Source organism: Protomyctophum bolini (assembly GCF_963924005.1).
Source record: "Protomyctophum bolini genome assembly, chromosome: 3".
Taxonomy (NCBI): domain Eukaryota; kingdom Metazoa; phylum Chordata; class Actinopteri; order Myctophiformes; family Myctophidae; genus Protomyctophum; species Protomyctophum bolini.
In genome coordinates this window covers 17,891,729-17,915,637 of record NC_137864.1, presented here as the reverse complement: position 1 = coordinate 17,915,637, position 23,909 = coordinate 17,891,729, and the positions used below count along the sequence as shown (strand labels likewise).

The window sequence follows — 23,909 nt, the reverse complement described above, 5'->3', positions numbered from 1 at the left end:
GCCGGAGAGTGGCATTCTCTATGCTTATTATGAGTGCAACAAGGGCAGAAGTTTAGTCTGCTACCTAGATAGTCCAACTTATTTTATACATCTTATTTTATACATGCTGTAAAGCAGTGGTTCCCAAAGTGGGGTCCGGGGACCCCCAGGGGTCCTTGAAGGAGTTCCAGGGGGGGCCCAACTAAATGATAGTTAGGAACTAAATGGACCCTTATGGGTCTACTCTGAGTAAACAAATGGAACCAAATGGACAATTGTACACTCAGAATTAAATTAACATTGATTTTAGAATATAAATTGGGGATCCGAGAGATAAATGCTATTAAATGGGCGTCCGCACTCCGCAGACTAATGCATGTCAAACTGAGGGTCCTTGGTTGAGAATCACTGCTAGAGCCTTCTCTCATGGGGGTCCTTGGCATATCTTTTCAAATGGGGGTCCGCGGGCTAAATAGTGTCAATTTAGGGGTCCTTGATATGAAAAAGTTTGGGAACCACTGCTGTAAAGGTAGTGTAAAACATATTTGTCTTTGAGTAGACCTAATACAATAGGCTAGGCCTACTGGGCCTAAATAAATCTGAGGTATGTCAATTATTATTTCTGGTGGGTTAGTACTCGAGGGCCACGTACAATTTGAGATTGTGACAACATAAATCTACAGAATGTTCTTTCAGATTACCACCATCACATATCACATCTAGTTGTCAGATTCGGAGAGGAACTGAGATGTTTCATAGTCGTGGCCCATTATATTATTAACATGCTTCTCAGAATGGCTGGATGTGCGTCAAAGTGACCACTGTTTTACATGACAATCATCAGTAACACTACAAGATTCTCATTCGACCTTGACTGGAACTTGTGCTTTTGAAACTTTGATCACTGGCGCCATCTACAGGGAAAAATAAGGAGGTATTTTACAGAATTGTGCTCACAGACCTTGTATTTCTTTTTACATACCGGTATTTAAAATAATAAATAATAATAATATACTGGATGTTTGGCTGAATCACATTACACTCAGTGATAAAATAAACATATATTCTTTATTTTACAATGTGTTTTGTACAGAGTATTGTTTGCTGAAAAATTTACAAAGCATACCTTAAATATCCTAGGATTTCGTTGCATCTATTGACCGACAGGAAAATGTCCCTTTCAAAATGAGGCAAATTTTTACAAACGTTCAAAATTAGCATTCAACAAGCATTTCTAGTAGTTACAACACATGCTAGTTAGCAAGAGACACAACACCAGTCGATTTCAGTATAAACTGTGTCAGTTTTCGGTGTAAAAGAAAAAAAGGACCAGAACAAATAAATAAAAAACTGAGCTTTTAAATTCTGTACAAGACTTCTTAGAATATCAATGTACAAAATTTCACTTAAAAAACGTTGTAGCTTAAATCGCTGTTACAAATACATTTCTTTAAGCAGATAGATTTGTTTTTTTATTTATTCCAATATCTGAATACTAACGCAAGAACACGTGCAAATCACCTGTTTGTGAAGTTTGGCGCAGAAAACCCAATCAATGGCTACGTTTACATGAAGGGTGATCATTCCGAATAAATACTTCCGAATAAAATACATCCGATGTAATGTTTTTTGCCGCGAGTTTACATGGGAAATGGTCATTCCGAATGAGTGTTTATATGGAGAAGTGATAGAAGACATGATACATGTTAATTCACGTGAAACTACGCCATCTGTTGGACACATAAAATATAGGCAGTTCATTCATTGTGACTGTCTCAACAATACAAATATTACAGACGAAAGACGATACTTTGAAATCCCATCATTTCATTCCGCAGTAGCTTTGAGGCTGCTGGTTGGATAGGGGCGGCGCGGGCATATATGTTTAGTGTTTACCGTATTTTTTGCCCCACTCGCTGCGGCTCCGCTTCTCCGCTGGGAAGGTGATCATCTCGTTTTTATTTGTACTACTACTTTGTATCTACAGCACGGCCAGGGCACGCAACGCAACACTGATGATTATTATTGAATCGGGTCGCTCGTTATTTTTGAGAGAGAGAGAGAGAGAGACCGTTGAACACACACACACACACACACACACAGATCAGGGGTATCTCATCTGCTGCTGCTCCACGTTTTTTTTGTGGATTTCGGATCTGAAAAAAGGAACGAAATAACGCGCTCTATGTGCAAACTCCTCTGCGCCGACGGCGCGCCTTTGATATGAGCGCCTTGGAGCATGCTCAGAAAGACCAGAATGAATATACATCCGAAGCAGTGTATACATGAGTCAAAATTTCTTTCAATCGCATTGAACATCGGAGTAATCCGGCCAGTGACATCGGAATGGTTTTTAGATCGCATCGAGCGTTTTCATTCAGATGTAAGTTTTTGTAGGTGTTTACATAACAACGTTTAATAGGATTGAACTTCTATTCGGAATGAAAAGGGGATTTAACTGCTCATGTAAACGTAGCCAATGTCAAGTGAAAACTTAAAGGGGATGTTTCAATTATTCAATAAGTAGTGTTTTTTCCGTTTCAACTTTTTAAACACATTCAGCAACACATCGTCTTGAATACACTTCGTCTAAATGCTACAATATTCCCTTTCCACAAACCACACTTAAAACCTGTCCCTGCACTCTCTTGGCACTTCATACAAATATAAAATGGCCCCTGTGGGACTTACAAGAGGCGGCATGCTCGGCACGATGTTTGCTAAACATACCCAAAAGTGTCAGATCTAATTACACTGCAAGTGACTCTATGGGAGAAGGCAATTACAATTAATGCTTTTAAACGCATTGACTGCCATATATCGTCATCATCATTTTTCGACCGCGGTCGAGATCATGGATTCCACAATGCTACGCCAGACTTCCTGGTCCTTTATTGCCACCCCCAGTTCCTGCCTATTGAAGCATGTGTCCCCAACTTTCTACCTCTGGTCCGCCCTGAGCCAGGACTCCAGAGAAGGGAAGATATAACCTCATTTTCAGCACTGTAGCACCGGCCGGCAAACTGCGCTCTTCTGGATCGGACCAGTGAAGAAACACGGGGAAGGTTGCCGTATATTAGATTAGTCTGCCATAGACTAATAGACTAATATGCCATAGACATTAGACTGCCATATATAAAATTAATTAATTATTTCCCACTGCCACGGTCTGTTCAGTGTATGCTCTTTTTTTTAAGGCCAAATCGTCCCAGGCCGTGAACCGGAAGTACACAACAGCTGTGTAACGTGCCATGGAAGGTTATTTAAATTCACCCCAAACAGATTTTAAATTAATTTAAAATTTAAAAGAAATTACATTGAGAAGGATAGAGGCAGACCTTTTCACTTCCTGGTTCATTTTTCTGTTTTATCGATCGCCTAGCAACCGAGAGCTATTGATACGGTGGTGAAGAGCGAGATCAATCTTAATCAATACAAACCTTTCAATGATGTCTGGGGACATCATTGGCGGTTAAGTGTTAAGCTTCATCTTGTGGATGCCTGGGCCACTTGGCTTATGAATAAACATGAACTCGCTGTGCCACAGGTTAGTTCTATTCCACATCAAGCACCTTCAGTGAATATATTGATGATTATAATCAAGCTCACAGGCATGATAATGGCACTTTGAACTTCACTCCCTTAAACTGACAAATGCTAGTTTTTGCTGTATCCTATTTCCTTACTTAAACAGAATGGATTTTCAAATTTGTTTTCAGCCCTGTTGGATTTGTTTTTTCCTGCACAAACTGAATAGAAAAAAAGCCCACGGCTATTCCATGAGCAGCCCACGTCTAGTCCAATAAAGTCTAGTCCTTCTCTCCCATTGGTCAAAGCAGAGATGTTGTTGGTCCGATCAGGAAAATGCAAGACACTAAACGCGCAGACGATTTTGATCAAAGTCCCGTCTAACATTATGGAAAACAATTCACAGACTACAAATGAATGATCAAAGTCCAGAATTTTAATTTAAAAAAATAGATAGCTCTTAGTTGTTATCTTAACCCCCCCCCCCCCCCCAACTCAAATCAACTGACTTGTTGGGGGGAAAAAGATAGGAGGCAGGCAGCCCACACGGGTGTTTCTACATAACACGGCTGGCCTCCTGGGAGGAGCCATTTTCTCACGGAAGACTGAAGAGAGTGCTCAGAGTGCGGGGCAGTCTCAGGTGTCCTTACTGAAAGGTCCGTTGTGTCGTTGGACGTGGTGAGAGTTGAAACCGGAGCTGGTCGAGTGATACGCTGGCGATGACGCACCGCTGCCACACTCCCTCTCAGACGGATCCTTCTGGCACGGTTCCATGGTGACAGCCACACCTACTCCGCTTCGCCCCGATGTCATGCGAGTCACCTCCGACCACGTGTCCGCCTCTGAATCATAACATTCCACGCTATCCAGGAAATTGTTGCCATCGTAGCCCCCTGTTTACATAGAACAGGCGTTTAGTTGTGTAACCGGTGTGTCCTTATGGTATGTCTTTGGTGGCGTTTGTTACGGTTTAACTACAGTATGCTATGCACAACAGTTATTTTATATTACTGTGGGTTTGTGTCTCATTGGGGATGATAGAGAATACTGTGTTTGTTTTCCATGCATTGGATTTTATTTTTATTTTATATATAATGAGGTGAATACAGAATGTGTAACGGTCAATTAATTAAAGATGCTCTAAGTGTAAGTGATTCTTTTTTTTTGGGTTGTTAAATAGCTTCATATTCCTGATCATAATCATTAAAGAGTTTGTTTAGCAATGGGTCTCCCCATCTCTCCAGCCCTTTGGCTCGCAATACCGATTTCATCCGATCAGTAGAGAAAAGTCATACAGTACAATCAAGTAAAATGGAAGGGAAGAAACAAACTGAAACGCTATAAAATGTAAGCTGATAATTGGGTACTCTCTTGATTGAATGAAATTGGTGACTCACCTGAACTTTTATTTTGTGTTTACTAAAGATCTGGAGAGAGTTTTAAACAAAAATAATTTAGCTATTGAAAAATAGCAGATCTACAAGCTCATAAGTGCGCCACACTACGAGCTTGTAGGTCTGCTATTTTTGAAAATAATAATACTTATTTCAGAACTTTTTTTTTAGGTCAGGCCTAAATGGGTTTTAATGTTTTGTTTTATCTATTGACATATTTTAATTATTTCAAGCATCGCTGGACACCACAGAGAATAGGCATAGTTTTTTGAGGTGCTGTCAAACTCAATAGAGTTGTGCACTGTGTAAATAAATCATTCTACATGAGCAAGCAGTGTGTGCCAAGGGCGGGTGGACTTAGTCTGTCAGTTTCTATTTTAATGAAGGTCTAAGGTATGTAAGGAATAATAAACATGCTATTTGCAGTTAGGAAAGCGTGACACATAATTCCCAAGATACGCACCCAGCACATAGATCCGGCCATGGTGCGTGGTGACTCCCAGAGCACTGCGTCTGTGCCTCATGGAGGCAGCAAAGCTCCAGGTATCGGTCTCCACATCATAGCGCTCCACTGTGTTCAGCTGGTTGGTTCCATCATAGCCTCCCATCACATAGATGCGATTCCCCAGCGCACACACTCCTAGATGCGGAGGAATGGGTGGACAAAGTACTATTTTTACTTTAAGATTTTTTGTATGCGTCTATGACAGTCAACAGAACCCCGGGTATGTGGTTATAATATGCAAATATGTCTTCCCTTTTTGTAGTTTCATCCTGAAAGCTGAAATCCTTTGAGTCAAAAGGCCCCATCGAAATACACACTAAAATCAGTAGTGGCCGCGGCTTCAGTTCAGGTGGGTTGTGCCAAGGTGGAAACCAGCCAGGGATACTTAACCCATTTTGGGCGGGAACCCCTTTTGGTGTTACAACATTTTGTAATTTAGCCATTGAAAAATCGTGAAAATATTTATTCCAGAAAACTGGAGGATTTAGAAGATGTTTTTTTAATTTCGAGGTCAGCCCTAAATGGGCTAATGAACTGGTGGGTGTTTTACAAGTAAAAGCCTAGACATGCACCCAGATCTGCTATTTTCAAAAAGGTTCTTAGACATTTGACATTTTGAGAAACGGGACCTTCTGCATAATGAGTACTTTCTACTTTGGGTACTGAAGTACATTTTGATGCAATTGCAAATTCTTTAGTACTTTTACTCAAGTACCTCAAAATTGTACCGGTACTCAAGTACTTATAAGTAAACTTTTACACCACTAGATGCAGAGGAGTGGTCAAGGTTCACTTTACTCGCCCGTTAATTCTCATCTTATAAACAGTGAATGGCTGTGAATAAACTTAAGACTACAGCTATGTTAGCCTATCAGTGATGTTAATATTTAAAAAGACGAGGGGCACTTTATTTCATTTCACGAGCGGTTTGTCACTTCTATGGCTGTTAAAGTGTCTACTAGGAAAGATAAATCTATGGATGATTAAATTAATAAAACACATTTTTTCTTCATCCCGACAGTAAAAGAGATGAATGGAAACGTAAAGTGGATGAATGGGCCACTTAAAGCGTTTTCCATGTTCTCTATGCGTGATAATGACTTAGTGCATCTCCCGTTAAGAGTTAGGGCCGATTCATACTCCTATTTTAGAGCCGAATAAAAGTCGGTTCGGCGCTGTAGAGCCTACAATGTGACGTCATTTTAGGTTCGGGGGGGGGGGGGGGGGGGGGTACCGTGACTATCGTCCTATAGTCGGCTTAACTGTTGCACCCCTACTGCATTTCTGATGGTTCCTCACCTGCACCAGAGCGGACCGTGTTCATGGCAGCCATGGACTTCCACTCATCCTTCTCGGGGTTGTAGCACTCAGACGAGCTCAGGCGGTGGGTCCCGTCGAACCCCCCCACAGCGTAGAGGAGCCGAGAGATGACAGCCACCCCCACACCGATGCGGCGCGTCAGCATCGCGGCTACCAGATTCCACTGGTCTCTGTCTGGGTCATACCTGAGGTGGAGCAATGGAAATTCAACACTTTTAAAAACTCCCATCTTTAAACAGGATTCACAATTTCTTTCCCACAAGTGAAGAGGAGACTTCCACACACCCGGTTCCTTTCCAAGCAGGTGCGTAGGTGATAAGGCTGTATAGGTAGGAGAGGATAGACCCGCACACACCTGCCACTTGCTGGTTCAAGAGAATCTTTCATTTTCAAGGAGAGCTATGTTTCAGTCATGAGACCTTCCGCAAGCAAGTGGCAGTGTGCAAGTGGCTGGGCTATTCTCTCTCCTACCTTCACTTCACAACTAATACTGATTCCGGTTTGGTTGTTCTGGCCTCATGACTACAAACCTGACTACAACATGACATGATACCTTCCACTTAAAATTAGGGGGAAAAAAGTAGATACACCTTGAGAGGCGGTATTCAAGTTTGGGGAAACCTGAGGTCCCTTCCTCGCACTGGTAAACAACTTACAGCTCCATGCTGTTCCAGATTGATTGAGTTTAAGTCTGAACTTGAGCATATTATTCAGATGTGATCTTCAACGCACCTGGGTTGTTTTAGTATATTTATGAGGAAATATGTCCTGTTTGAGGGGTGACCAAGCCATGTGTGTGGTTTTGTCTTGTCTGTTTGTCTTTTTTTTTTTAGTGGTGCAACCAATCCAAGGAACTGCAATGTCTGTGTTCACCTATCTATCTATGTGACGTTAATGAGCACTAGTATAATGAGTACCAGTAGGGGCACTGTTTGCCACTGTTGCCTGCTAATGAGAGAGAGAGAGAGAGAGAGAGAGAGGGGAGGGGGGGGAGAGAGGAGAGTTGCACCACTCGGTTCACACGGGTGTGATTTTTGTTTTAAAACTTGATTCAGGGTATGCGGTTTAAAACTGTCAGTGTCACCTCCTTGCTGGGGTAGGACAATACTACTTTTGCAGCACTAGGGAATGTTGGGCGGAGGCTCTACGTCCTCCCAGTCACTTGGGGATACTCACTGGCAGCCGTGAGCCAGTAGGATCATACAACAGAAGTTAAAAACACAAACAAATACCGTAATGTGCCGAATATAAGACAAATCTGATAAGACGACCCCTATTTTCCAAGACTCATTTGTGGAAAAAGAACATTGAATGTCAAATAGTCTTCTAGTCCCCGACTATAATACGACCCTGTTTTTTAGGATATTTACATTGGAAAAAGATATTCAGGACAATAGGGTATGTGCGGAGAATTGGGTAGAAGGCGGCGTTAAAAGCGAAATAAATAAATAACGCTTTCTGTAATTTGCTCATTGTTTGTAGACTGTTGGAGCCGAGAGTTATTTGTGACTCTTCAGTTTTCCTTTCTAGTATTTCGGCTCCATTTATTTACAGTAAATATATATATAGTATATAAAATATAAATATAGTATGTAATAATGCAAAAAGGAATGTTTTCCTTGAAAGGAAAATGAAATTACAATGCAGTGACTAAAACACTGAAGTGTACACAGTGTACAGCACAGAACACTGAATCTACAATGTTCATTGGGTATGTCATGTCCTGGGGCAGTTCAGCACTCAGTGAACCAATACTAAAAAGAAAAAAGAAAAAACTACAATAAAAACAACAAGAATTAAGCTACCCAGTCTCATTAATCCTTTAATATCCACAAAATACACTGTGTAGTGTAGGCCTAGGCACCGTGGTACTGGTGCCTCATCCATTAAGAATGCTAATCATGGAAATGACTGGGCGTGTTGCATGAAATCCAGTCTACATTTTACTTGCTTTCCTGTCAAATTTGACTGCCTTAACCACATGAATAATAAGATTTAAAAAAAAGAAAACATTATTATTATCTTAATAAATGAATTAAAAAAAATCAATGCCACACCAAGTGCTTTTCAGCAATCTAGGTCTAGGCCTGAAACATACTGGTACTTAATGTAGAGTATATGATATGCAAATGACAGATCGGCCCATGTGGTGCACAGTGCTGCACACGCACAGACTGTAGACACTTTATAAATGGCAGTGGTTTCGACTCCCGTGTTCGACTCCCGATCCAGACGGCCTTTACTGCATGTCACGCCCCCCATCTATCTCCCCATTTCCTGTCAGCCTACTGTCTGTCCCTCTATTACATATAAAAAAATAAAGGCGAAAGCCACAAACAATGAAATGTACTGTCACAGGGTACACGAGTGAACGCATGCTCAAGGCATTCGGTTCGGTCCTACTTACAGTAGGTACGAGTTTCGACTTAACAGAAGTTTACAGAACCCAGTGTACAGCACACAAAAATCTAATCGTGTGAAATGAGGGGCGCCTCACTTTTAACAAACGGTTTGTTTAAAGTGCTCTAGACAAGCCCCGTCCTATGTCCAGCTTTGAGTGTTTGTGTACACAAACATCGAAGACAAAAGTGTGTAAACAGTTTTGGCTGCCATATGATGTCATTTCCAAAAGCCGGATGTTGGCGGGGCTAGCGCGCCGCCCAAATAGCAATTCACTTACCGCTCGACGCTATTGTGATGAATACACCCGTGCGACCCTCCCACGGCATAGATCATGCCGTCGATGACGCCGACGCCAATACGGTTCCTTGGCACGCTCATGGGAGCACACGGCAACCAGCAGTTGTTCATAGGATTGTAGCAGTCCAACGTGTTAGAGTCCATGTTACCGTCGGGCGCATTGTTCCTTCCGCCGACCGCATAGAAGAGCCCACTGATCACACAGGCGGCCAGGCCACTCCGGGGCACCTGCAGGTCGGCCAGCCTCAGCCAGGCTCCCGTGCAGGGGTTGTAGGCCTCCAGGAAGCTGAGGGACTGGCGGAAGTAGCCGCCCGCCGTATAGATGAGCTGCGGCACCTTGGGCGTTCGGCAGGAGTTGAGCTTGGTGGGCTTGTGGAGGGTGAGGTCCTGGAAGATCTGTGCCAGGTAGTCCTTGCATTGGGGGTCCCAGTCTAGAGACTGGAGCTGAGCCTGCAGGAAGTTGGGGGTGAGGGAATGGCAGCGAACGGCCTGAAGCAAGGCCTGGACGTAAGGCCTCCGGTTCTCCCGGTCGGAGCGCACCCAGGCCACGCATGCCTGGAAGACCTCGGACTCGCAGCGTACGTTGAGCTCATCGCGGCTGATGAGGGTTACCAACTGGCAGTGGGACAAGTTGAAGAACTCCTCTTGTGTTGCCACCTGAAGGAAGAAGAGAGGGAAAACTTTATACACACATAGTCAATATTATCAATAGAATCATGAAAATGTCTTGATGGAACTACTTTTGTCAGGTATCAACATTGCACATACAGAGAAGCACAGATGACAACGCTGGAAAGGTAGCTGGTGGTAAGAGGCTAGCCCACTTTTAATCCTGGTGTTTAATTAAATGTTGTAATATTAATCTACTTTCCGCAATTCCTTTCCATTCAGCCAGTATCATAGGATACTATTCACAATTATAAACATACATTTGTTTGGTAGGCAAAATGCTAAATGTTTGGCCCGAACGGTTATCTCAACTGTCTGGGCACCTAGGCTGCCAAGACAGCCGGATGGCGTGCCGCAGGTTTGCCGCGTGTCACTGCCCATCTCTCTCCCCCTTTACGGTCTAATTACTGTACCCTATCAATAAAAGGCAAAAAACGGCAAAATAAATTTAAAAATGCTAAATGTTTGAGACATTTTTTTCAATTAATTATAAGCCTGTAAAGCCCTTTGAGACTGTAAGTGATCAAGGCTGAACAAATAAAACTGAATTGAACCAATGAAGCTATAGTTAAGTTACACACCCACTCTTATCCTTTGCCACAGTTCCTGACTACCCCTGAAGTTATGCAGACTTGGAGCACAGGTAAACCCACATTTTACTCACCCTGTGACTCACTGTGCTCATATTTGACTATGACCTGACCACACAGAGGCACAGGGCAATTGTTTGCAAAGGCTTGAAGCGGAAAAGTCGGCCTACGGAAACCACAATGGAACTGTATTTACTCACGACACATTTCCCCTGCAGACACAAGAGACCTGGCATGAATCTGACTCAAAGTGTTCGGTCAAAGATGTCAGTGCCCAGTTATGAACTGGAAGATGAATTAAGCTTTATAATGTGCGACTAACTTTGCACCGAAATAAAGATATATTGGGTTAACCCATATCAGTTTTAGATTAGACGAGCCATATTATCTCTGTTCAAACTATAACCCTGTGACTAAAATAAATTATATAATGGTCCTCAATTCGGGTGAAAGCAGCCTGTTGTTGGAGACACACCGACTAGGGCAGGTCAACAAAACAGTACGGAAATGGTCAATTACAACCCAACTCTGGCAGTAAAGGCAAACCAAACTAATTAAATTAAGCCAATCATTTAAAATGTACGAACTTGCCTTCTTCACCCCGAAGAACGCAGTTTAGTCTGTCTGAAATGTCAGTGCGTTTTTAAGTCTCTGTCCAGTGTCCACAGTACATTATTGGTAGCAACTACATGTGTGTGGCAACTCTTTTATTCTTGTTCACTTCCTTGGGTGGCACCTCGAAGTGAACGAGTGTGCGTTGCAGCCTTGGTAACAATAATTAACATCAGACAGAGAGGACAGCTCTTCATTTCACATGCACACATTGTTTCTCTGAAACATTGTGCACAATTCCTACACTATACATAAGACAACACAGTACAACTGACTAAGTTTCATGTACTGCTCATGAGATCTGATCATTTGATATTGCCTAAATTGCCCAGCATTGTTCAATACTCGTTTCTTATCTCCGAGTCAAACTATTCTGTCTGTTATTTCCCGATGGCAGATGATCGCTGTTCTCAATAAGACTCCTTTTACATTTCTATAGAAGCGGAAGCTTGTGAATCATTCAAATAATGTTCAAATCATCAATATTCCATGGCAAATGTTAATTTTGTTCACAAGTAGCCATAGCCAAGCGGCATAATGCACAGTCACAGTGAGGTGGTCATTATTGGTGCCTCTGCTTAGTGCTGGTCCTGCAGCACCCTTTCTGGGTTTATTATCCAATAATGGCCCGCTGTATAACATTCTTCCTTACTTCATTGAACATCACAAATGCAGTTAAGGACAGAAATTTCAAAACAGAAATTAGATATTCCCCCGGGACCCAAACTAGTGAAAATAGCAGATCTACAGGCTCACAATGTAGACCGGCTATTTTCACTACTTCTTAAATATTTGTTCTATAATTTATTACATTTCTTGGATTTTTCTTTCATTTCTTACTTTACATTACTAATTAATGTATTAATTAAAAACCAATTGTGTAGGAAACAAAAACTAAGGGGACCCATAACAATGTGTCCGCGACCCACAAATGGGTCCTGTTCCACTGTTTGGGCTGGCGACATGCACTGCCGTGCTGCGGGTTAAAGATCACCCGTGGCTCCCGACATGTGCAAACTAACCCGTGGCGGGTTAAAGGTTTAATTTATTTATTTATTTTTAGTTTTCTCTTTTAGCTTTTATGACCTCAATTACACCCAAACAACCTGAACTTTGAACATTCAGTGGACTTTCTGTGGTCTGGGATTTTCTCTGTGTCTGCCTTTTGAGCTGCAATGAAAAAACTAGGCAAATCCCATTGTCATACATGGGATTTGCTGGCTCTTACATCACACTCTACTGAATGTTAAAAGTTCAGTCTTTTGGGTGCAATTGAGCTCAGAAAACATGAAAAAAATTATACAAAAACTTTTTTTATGTCACAATCCCTTTAAAATAAATCATCCGTGGCGTGCCGTGTGTGCCTGTGGTTAGGGTTTTGGGTAGGGTGTTGGACTCATGACTGTAGGACGTACAGTTGGTATGTCTAACGGGAAACAGTGGATATAGACAGCGCACCTGGCTGAAGTTCATGTAGATGTATTCGCGGGCCTTCTGGTGGAGCTCCGTGCAGCTGATCTGCTCGGCGAAGTTGGCGATGCCGATGGCGTTGCTGGGATCCAGCTGCGTCACCAGGAAGTCACAGCACGCCCGCACCACGCTGTCGATCTGGTACATCACCGCCCCGTTCATCACGTGGATCACGCACTTCTCCCCCACGGAGATGCTCGCCGTGTAGGCAAACTCTATCAGTCTGTCCATGACCTACGTCCAGTGGGTGGAAAAAGTGTTTTACATAAGTAAAAAGTATTGCAATTGTAGACCTACTCTGTTATACAAGTAAAAGTCCGGTAATTAAAATGTACTCGAGTACAAATGGATTGGCATCAAAATTTATGTACCAAAAGTAAAAGTACTCATTATGTAGAATATGTGCCATTTCATGTATAAAAACTTTTGAAAATAGCAGAGTGTGATTGTGTGAGAGAGAGAGAGAGAGAGAGAGAGAGAGAGAGAGAGAGAGAGAAGCTTATCAGTAGCAGTAGTAGCAGTAGCAAACTCACTCTTTAAATTAACATACTGTACAACAGTGGTTATCAAACCTTTTCATGTCAAGGACCCCCAAATTGACACTCAGCCAGGGCTAAGCCCCATTAGAAGATATACGCCATGAACCCCCATAAGAGAAGATTTTTACAGTTCTAGCAGTGATTCTCAACCAGCTTAATTTCAAGGCCAGCCAGGTTTGACCTGAATTAGGCTACGGTCCCACATTTAATGACATTTCTATCTCTGGGACCCCATTGTAGCTATATTGTAAAATCAAAGTGAATTTAACTCTGAGAGTTTACAAATGGGTCCATTTGGTTCCATTTGTACACTCTCTGAGTTACAGACCCATAAGGGTCCATTTGGTTCCTAATTATCATTTAGCTGGGGAACCCCTGGAACTCTCTGAAGGACCCCTAGGGGTCTCCGAACCCCACTTTGGGAACCAGTGCTGTACACTATGGCTCTCTGACACTGCGTCGGCATGTGTGACATTACATATATTACACACCACTTCCTTAACATTTAAAATCTTTGTCCGTCGTGTCTGTGGTTTTATGAATAGTCTACTGTGGTTTATGAATGTAGGGCTCTTGCAAAGTCATAATACTGCACATAATACTGAGCAAACCCGTCGTCGCTTGTGCTGCGTGTGCATGTGTATGTACTTGGCAGGCGCCCAGGGTGCCAGCCAGGGAAAAATACATGCCGTACCATTCACAAACTCTTGATAATGAGGTCATTCTGATATTCAATCTCCTTTTATCATGCCAGGTTTGTGCCGTGTGGGTGAACTGGCTGGGGCAAGTAATATTGCTTGTTTTGAATTATAATAAAACAATATTATCATGAATGCAGCTGTGTTATTGAATTGAATGAATGCAATGCAGTGTGTTATTGTATAAAACGAAATCAGTCACGAGATGTATTTATATTGGCCACATGGACGCATCACGTCGTCAATGTTCTTAAGCGCTGCCCTAAACAAACATTAAAAGTCCATAGACGTGGCTGTAATTGTGTGATGTAATTTCAAAAGTCAGGCATTCCCCTAAAAACAGCCTGTATCAAATGACTGTTAATTGTAATGTAATAAATTCCCTACAGTAGCAGCCTGACACTCAAAACTATATGTAATGGACTCTCAATGGACTGGGGATAAATTAATTGATTCTGCTGATTTACTATAGCAATAAGCCCGGGCAGAGGCCTTTTGTAGCGGTTCTGGACAACCGTGGGTCCGACAGACTCGACACCGGGGTGTGTGGAACGTGGAATTTGAAGTCGGTTCTCGAATTATATGCATTACAGACGGCTTGTAGATCTGCTATTTTCACTAATTTGGATTATTTTGGGTCTTTCTCAACCTGAAAGGTTTGGGAACCACTGCAATACTGTTAAAAATAACGTTGAATAGTGCAATCTAAAAGTCTAAAATAAAGTATTGCTGCCATCAGGAAGAGAGAGAGAGGGAGAGTGTGGCCAACACCCAGCCAGTTATAGAGCACACTGGGAATACTGGCCAGGTGCTCCCAATGCACTGATTGGCACCCCAATTTCCCAACCTGCAGGCCTTGTAGAGTAGGCAGCACAGACCCCTGGTAGACCAACCTACAGGGGGCTGTGACAAACATTGAGTGACACAATTCAAAACGATGCACTGCAGGAAAGAAAAAAACATCTGAAACAATCTCACTCACCCTGGGGTGAATCCCCTCGATGGGCACCACCTCCATGCCACACTCCTTCAGGCCGTTGGTGAACATGGCTCTGAAGACGGGCGACGACGACGCCAGCACCACCTTGTGGGCCACGAACTCCACCGCCTCCAGGTCATTGTAGCGCACGCGGAGCGTCACGTCGCAGAGCTGCCGCTCCAGCCGCAGCTCGTTCATGATGGCGAAGGCGGCCGCCGTGTGGCTCTCCAGCGTGTAGCTGAAGACGCGGTGTCCGTTGCGCGTCGATGGCGTCACCAACGCCTTGCATTCTGTCATGCACTCAGTCATTGCCTTCCGCGTCTCTCTCCCCTCCCTCCTCGTCCCTTTTATTCAAGAACAGTGGGGGCTGTGCTACGGGCCATCCTCGCGCCACTGGAGGTATTCGGTAGAAAATAAATGAATATTTGAACCTCAACAAAGTAGTGAGGGTTTTCGGTTTTGTGAAAGGTTTGAGGTCTTTTTCCTCCGAGTAGGCTTGGTTCTGTGTTTGTTGCTGTAGAGAATAGTGCAAATTTTGAAATCAGTTTATGGATATGCGTCCTTTGCGTTTAATCCGTGAGTTCAGCCATAGTGATCAGTAGGGAACAACTAGACGCTTATATGCCAACTGCCGCTCATGGCTATTCGTGCAGTCAGACAGTTAAAAAATGATTTATTGCATCAATAGCATCCAAATTCTGGGTTCCTCTGCTTCTGTCCACGGGTAAACTTTGTTCCTAGTATAATTTACAGATTCAGGCAGGGGTGGACTGAGAAACGTTTTATGGCAAGACTAGGTCCAGTAAAAATCAAGGGAAACATTGGCCCAACGTTTCAGTGTAACTGTTTGTGTTGGCAACACAAGTATTATCTCACTGCAGAGGGGGATGTCGACACTCTCCAACCGTTCCCTAGAACAGTCTGCGCAAACAGGAGTCTATTCAAACATCTACACCATGCGTTTCCAAAATTGCTGATTAGCCAACTTCAGCATGGCAGGAATTGCTAAATTCAATAACTACACTACACTCATTACACACTCGCACAAAAAAAAACTTATTTTAAGGTGCCTCTGAGAAATGACAGTTAGATCAAGCTTGCATATTGATTTTCTACTCCCAGGAGGATTAAATCAAAGCTACGGTGATTCACACACCCTCGAAATTGAAGCCAATAATGAAAGCTTCCCCTTGTATGGCTCGACTTCTGCCAGAGCTCCAGGGACAGATAGCAAAGACTGGGCAGTGGAAAGCTTGTCAACTCACTGTAAGAAAAAGAAGAGGGTCTACTGCCAAAAATGTCATCAGTGCTGCTTGAAGTTAACAGGAACGGGGGGTGTGCGTGTTGTTCACTGGATTACCCAGGAGGGGCCTTCGTAGAGGTTGGCCAGCTAAGGAATCCGTTTGCACCGCTGCGTTTACTGGGAAGCTGTTGGTTCAGCTGGCAGCTGGGGGGAGAAAAGACAGAGATTGTGTTTAGATACAGAATTCTGCTCAGTTACGGTATGTGTTATTTGTAGTGACAACACAAATGTAGCTTCAATGTTTTCTTATTAGGTTATTGGCTGGTTTATACATTTACACATTTGCAGAGTGCTAAAATGATGATGGAATCTTGCACACAGCAAATAAGTTATATGGGAGGCAAGTGACTCAGCTCAGCTGAAGTAACTAAGCAACAGTCTTATGTGATGGTGAACATGCACTGCTGTAACTTCACACCCTGTGTGTACTTCCTTCTAAAGTACAGTAGGGTCAAAGTTTTATCCTAGTCATTGTGAGCCTGTTCCCGTCCCGGTCATCATGACACATCCTTGTAGTATTTAATCACGTGCCTCTGATAAGACTCTTCATGTGTCAAGTCTGTTTAAGTGTTTTTATACAAAAGTTTCGACAGACAAAGCATTTTGTGCAAGTGCACTGCAGATGTGGATTAGCAGACACTTCTCTTAATAGTATAAAACAGCCACAACCACTTAAAACTAATTCTATGGCTATTTTGAGAAAGTTTTTTTTTTAAAGTGTGAAAAGATTTCACCAGGGTTAATGTTGTTAAGGGTTGAGTTTTCATATTGTAAAAAGGATCCGATAGAATTGCTTGGAGAGTAATTGGTGTTATCAGTCTCAATCTCGGGAGTCCTTGATGTAAGAAAGAAGTCTGACAAACTATTGTTTACACAGGCCCGCCATCTCGGATCAATCTACGAGGCCCGTTTGTTATGGAGCATAGAAATGAAAGCACTAGTCGAGGATCCTGTGCTGAGTCCGCCAAACATAGCGTGCATAGGTTCCCCCTTTTAAATCCTTTAAGTATACGAGTGTGCAGGGGTAAACGCGAGTATTTAATTTGTTTGTGGACAAGCCTAGGAGCCTTGTTGAATATCTCCAGAGATGTGACATAAGGGAATGTAGCGAGTGTGAACGGGATAGCAGGAGTGACGCACAGTACTGGGGAAGATGGAGTGACTTAAATTAGGCCTGATTTTCACCGGCCAGCGTGACTGAGTGTTTTATTTGCCCCGTCTTGTGACCAATCCAGTTTGTCTCGTAAAGGAGGGAAGAGGTGTGCTCTAGTCTGCCGCACTAGCAGAACTATTTAGAGTAGACTGGTTGCAAACATTATGCAAGAAACTGTTCTACCATACCAACATGTACAATCACAAATTCATCTATTATGTTTTTAGTTGCTCTCTGTAGAATTCTGAATTATAGTATAAAACTCAATGAGTTCAGTATTGGGTTCTTGGAAAACAGTACCGTACTTGGTTTTGTGGAGAACGAAAGAAAGAAAAAAAGACTAAAAGAAATGTGCGTAAATATGATGTGAACAAGTTACCAAACAAATTTACACAATGACCTGTGGCTGTTGGGACTTCCAAAACAATACCTTTGTTTTGGAAGTCCAGATCCTTTTTTCCCAGATATAGCACTTATTTTCAGAATATGAATTCTCTTGACAATGACAATGACTGACAAGAGAGTTGTCACAGAGTATCACCCGCCTGTATTGTGCTCACTGACCAGAGACCGTTAAGAGTTACTCAGCAGTAAAGGTGGTGCAGCTCGATGTTCCCAGTTATATAACACAACAACCTTAAGCTATGCACATAAAACAATCATTACCTACAAAGGGGCGATAAGAGTATGAGCATACATAGGCCACGTCGGTTACGAACTGAAACGTTGGTACCAGTAGTTCCATCCTGGGCTCCCCCAGAGTTATAGGCCCAGACTGAGACCACACCAATGATTCGCCCATGCAAATTGCAACTCCTTGCAACCAAACGGTTTGAGTAGTTGCATGCAACCAGTTACCATTACCCACAATGGCAGTTGCAAGGAGTAGCATTGGTGTGACATGTCCTTAAAACCGTTTCGTTGCAAGGAGTTGTGACTTGTTGCATTGGTGTGGTTTGGGCTTTAGTGTCCTTGCCTTTGGTGTATGAACGTGTGTGTGTGTGTAATGCACAATCTATGAAAGTCGCCTTGGATAAAGGGACTACATAAATGCACGATAGGCCAGGTTATACACACGCGCACACACACCAAATATTGCGATTATATAATATTGTATTGTGATGAATATACATGTTTTTCATATTTAAAAAACTAAATAAATAACCAAAGTAGCTGATGAACAGGTTCACAAGGCATTGAATCCAATGTGTTGTGAGCATGTCAGCATGACTGTCCATTTTAGCTATTTTTCGAAATGTAAGACAATTTCCTAAAGTATAAAATAGAGATAAAACCAGGAAGAGACAACACCGACTGTATACTTCCTCATATCGCAATATTGATAGAATATCAATTGACCTATACTGCCAAGTGCCAAATTGTGCCCTACTCTTAAATCAGTGTTGTGAAAGTGAAATGAAACCAAAGTTAACTGATGTCTTGGATATTTCCAAGGATATGTTGATCAAGTCAACTCTGTGTGTGTGTGTGTGTGTGTGTGTGTGTGTGTGTGTGTGTGTGTGTGTTATTGTGCCACATTGCAATGTGCCTGAGAGAGAGTGAGTAAACAAAATAGTTTGAGAAGAAGGTTGCTCAACTTTGAGATGCAGGATACGACACAGGACACAACTGTAAATGACTCTGTCCATGGCAGACAGATAGGCCCTTAGAATCCCCGGGCTAAAGTTGACAGTTTATCCGTGCCAAATGTCAGTTAATATTTCCCACTAAAAGAATAAGCATAATTGTTTATAGTTTTATCGTGTGACATAAATATCTACAATTAGCTCTCGTAGCGTTTTCAAATAAACAGTCTAAGCCAAACAAACCATATATATGAGTTGCACAACAGTATAAATACGAGTCAAACTTTCATGCACTTCTAATTCTAATGATTAAACAGATCACATAGTTTACATTTGAAGGCTGCAGACAAACCGTTAATCCGATTGAATAGTACCCCTGGGAATAGAGTGGAGCAAGATTACGAGACGGTATGTGATTTAAGAATTAAGAGGGGCAATAAATTCTAACAATACGCCCCATGGAGATTTTGATAAAAATAAAAATAAACCTTCTGTCATTCTGTGACTCGATATCGAACTCTTTCGCCAACGTGGACGTGTCTTCACATAAAACTGCATGTACCAGAACTGAAGTGGAGCCATGATCCTTAAAGCCCCAAAAAGACGTAATAAACAATAACGATTTCAGTGAAATCATTATCTGCCTAAAACACTAGTGTCAATCAATCACACAAAGGCTTGCTGGGGTTTCCCCTAGAACTGGGTCACCGCTTTTTGCTGTTCAAAATAATCTTGAAGCGCTGCTACTATATGCACACTGATATTATTATCATCAATACAAGCCAAAGTGTCTCGATCAAAAAGCCCTAATTGCCGTGCAATGAGCGTTATTATCGGAAACCAATACTGAAGATCAATGAAGAATGTTTTGACACGAGTCTCAGGCTCATAATAGACAGTAACGTAATGGTTGGAGTGAGTCGACCCTCGAGTAAAAAAAAAAAAAAAAAACGCTGCCAGAGCGGGATCTAAATATATTCTTGTTGGTAAACATACTCGCCGCGCGTTAATGCGATTAGCTGAAATCTATACAGAAAAATCAATCAACCGAGGCGTCTTAAATACAGAGAAAACAAGAAAACTCACGTTATAATAAGTCTCGTTATTAGACCCTTTCCTCCACGGTCGCGGGCTGGCTGGCTGGCTGGCTGTCTCTCTTTCTCTCTCTCTGTCTGTCTGTCTCACTGTATGCCTGTCTGTCTGTATGCCTTTCTGTCTGTCTGTGCGAGCGGAGCAAAGCTGTAACTCACCATGACTAAGCATTGTGCGAGTAGAGCCCGCTGCTCTCCGCTGTCAAAATAAGAGTCGGCCCAAAGGAAAGAGAGAAAGGAGGCGGGGATCAGATCAGTGTTGCCAGAATTTGCGACAGAAATAGGTCTATGAATGAAAACAAGCCCAAAAGAAGCCCCACTCCACAAATGAGTACTATACATTTTAATCTGATATTCATGATCAGCCGTTTGAAAATAGCCGATTCAGAAGCTCACAACGCGCTGTGAGATTTTTTTCAAACTTACATATTTTCACAAATATGGTATGGGGAATGGATCCCTGGCACAAAATGTTGATTGATTGGCTACATTTCAAACAAAAGCAGAAGTCAATACAAAAACTGGGATGAAACCATGAAAAGCACCTAAGACCTGTTTACATCAGGGTCCTCATTTTTAATTCATCAGAAGATTTGAATACAAATATACACTTCTATGAAAAACAGGAAATTATCATAGAAAGTATGAATTGGCAGGGATGAGGTGGGTTCTGGGAGTGAGGCCAAGTATGGGAAGTCTGGAGCCTTTTTTAAAGGCCTTTGAGGTGCAGTCAAAGAAACCTTGTATGAGGGCTCCTGGCCTGGGTTTTCAAGTTGTTTTTGTTGACCAGTGAGGAGATCCTGCACAGGAATCTTGTTCTTTAGTTGCCTTATTTGATTACATGTAATTCTCCAATCAATCCAACAGAAAAACAAGGTAAAAGGTCGCTTGTAATAAGCGGACATGGCAACACTGGCGGGGATTTGCCCCACGGCAGCGAATGTGAGCGGAGGGCGACGAGCTTTTATTGAGGACTTTTATGAATCGAGGAAATGTGTGTCTTATTGTGTGCTGTAGCAGTAAGTAGTATATCAATTAAATCTGTTAAGTTAGATACATTTACCAAAGGATTAGACTAACATGAGATAGGCGCTAGGCAGGCTACACCTTACTCTAATAATGTACAGATATAAGGAGAGAACACAATCTCAGTAACCGTAACAATTAAGTTACAATTCAATGATCAAATAAAAAAAGGCAAGCAACAAATATACAGGATATTGTCTGTGTAGAGTACAGTAGCTAGCACGATCACCACCCTTTACCAACTCGCCCCCGCGAAGTGTTAATGTAAAACTGTTAACGTAACAGTTCATTTAGTATTTCCCTCCTGTAACTGCTCCTAAACCATCTTCATCTGGTGCAGAAATAAGACAACGTCCCAACTGATATCGAGAGGGCTTTTTATTTATCCCAAGCGACAACGTGAAAAACTGCAAAGAAATTTTAACCACAATGAATTATTACCACATGAAATTATGAATGCCCTTGTCAGTCAGTCATGCTGTCTTTTTAAATGACCATGAATTGTCCATATTTTCACAATGAAATGTCCGCATGTCACAAACACAAACAAATACGATAACAATGGCAATATAACTTTTACAGACATCAAACAAAACAACTGGGAACATACCGTATGCGCCTTCTGCACAGACTTTTAGGAGTTCAGTTAAGTTCTTGTTCTTTTTTATATTATTTTCTTTATCTTTTGTGGAGACTCTCTGTCTCTGACATGAAAGAACTCCTCTCTTCACCTCTGCTCTGTTTGTTCTGCCCAAACCCAACAGGTGTTTGAAATGAGGTGATTAGCTGCTTAGGCGAGCCTAATTCAACCTGCCCATGAAACAGACAAACAGACCACAAATACATACAGAGCACAGCAGATGGCACTATCTCACCATGCATTTACCATACAAATACCGAAATATACAGTTTGTTGCCCAAAACAAAAATACAATTTACCATATGCATTTTCAGAAAAATAAGCTAAATAAAATATTACAGCATACCCATAACTGGGACAGCTACACCTCCCTCCCTGAAATTAGGCCTATCTTGTATACAAATGTATTTGATTGTATAGTATTCGATCTCTAGCATACTCTGCAAAATCAAGGAAGAATAACATGAGACAGAGTCAGAGACGGTGCATGCTTAATTAAGTTAATTTAGGCAGTTAAGTTAATTTCGTTTTATTAAACACATTTCTTCCATATGTAGCCCATATGTTTTGTAATCATGATGCTATATGCCCATGGATATACAGAGTGAATTTAACAATTATAAATTAATATAATATCTTTTATATAATCACCAACATGAATTTATATTTGTTATTTACAGCTAGGTAGAGTAGTGGGGCGAGATGGAAAAAGGGCGACCATACCAAAGAGCTCATTAAGACAATACCGTTTTTGAAATGAATGTTCATTTGACTGTATTGCTCCTACCTGGCTATAATCCTATCATGTAAATTTAGTTTGAAGCTACATGGCTACAAATGAATAGGCCTACCTAATCTAGTATGCCTATACAAGAGTCTCCTTGCTGCTGACAGGTTCTGAACTGTGTGTGTGTGTGTGTGTGTGTGTGTGTGTGTGTGTGTGTGTGTGTGCGTGCGCGCGTGCGTGCGTGTGCGTGTGCGTGTGGAAAAAGTGGTCCCTCCTCGATCATGGGAAAATAAAATTCATTCATGCACATACAGTTTTAAACCACAAGGTGACACTATAAGGCAATTGTGAGATGACAAATTAGTCACGTCTTCTTCATAATAAAACAGCATATAGCCAAGGGGCTTGATTAGACAAATTCACAAGACAACAAAAAAATGTCAGTTCTTATGGCTGACTGAAATTGATGTCATGGCTCACTTGTGAGGTATAAACCTTAATGTCATGTGACATCTTTGGGAAGTCATTTATTTCCCTTCACATTGAATTGCTCACCTGAGCAGAGATTAAGCTGCCTGCCTCCTGTTTTTGTTTGATTCCGGAAGAATGAAGTTAGCTTTAATAGCACAGTCAGGGACACTAAGCGGACATTCCTAGACAAGCTCCACTCTGCCTGTCCCCACCTCACCCTATCAATACTAATCAATATTTTGCTGTGGTGTTGAGGTGTAGGGGGGGGGGGTGAATTAATTTGCTTCTTCATGCTGGTCTGTGGTCACTGCATGTGTATTGTAGTCCTCTCCCTGCATAAATAATGTAGGATTTAATTAGTAGCCTATATTTAATATATTGAATTGTCTGTAAACGTCACTCATGGTCTTACTCTTCACACACCCAAGCGCTTAAACATGAACTTCACACCCCCTTGCACTCTCAATGACACTCATCACTTACCATTACTGCCATCTCTGGACGGAAATATGGGACTTTAAAATGGGTGGGGGGAAAAACTTGCTTTAGCAGGAATTTTGTCCATTCTGCCATTGTAGAATTCAATAAACTGCCTCACTGACAATGCTGATGTGTGCTGCTATACTATAGGATGTATGAATGTATTCATGGAGATTCCGTGTATGTTGCTGTGTTTTGTACGCTACTGTCCTGTAGTGGAGAGAGATTTGTTTTCTGAGCCCGATCAACACAAACATATGTTTGTTTGTTTCTGTGTTGAACGGGCTGAGAAAACAAATCTCCCTCTGGGACAATAAAGTCTAATCTAATCTATCTAATCTAGCAAGCAGCAGCAGCACAAAGCAAGACAAGGTGGGACGTCTGCAAGGGGCATCATGGGTGCAGACTGAGAGCAGGCATGGCTGCTGCTGGTCCTTTTGACAGCTCAC

General features: G+C 42.1%; 1 protein-coding gene across 1 annotated transcript; it reads right to left on the bottom strand.

Moving 5' to 3' along the window:
• Nucleotides 1-1,028: 1,028 nt before the first annotated feature.
• Nucleotides 1,029-20,260, bottom strand: keap1b (kelch-like ECH-associated protein 1b). The gene is made up of 7 exons (XM_080759228.1): nt 20,112-20,260; nt 14,987-16,430; nt 12,756-13,001; nt 9,407-10,083; nt 6,706-6,911; nt 5,365-5,541; nt 1,029-4,400 (listed from the first exon to the last, which is right to left on the bottom strand). The coding sequence occupies exons 2-7, from the start codon at nt 15,290-15,292 to the stop codon at nt 4,144-4,146; spliced, it is 1,869 nt and encodes a 622-aa protein (XP_080615354.1). The 5' UTR covers nt 15,293-16,430; nt 20,112-20,260; the 3' UTR covers nt 1,029-4,143.
• Nucleotides 20,261-23,909: the final 3,649 nt, after the last annotated feature.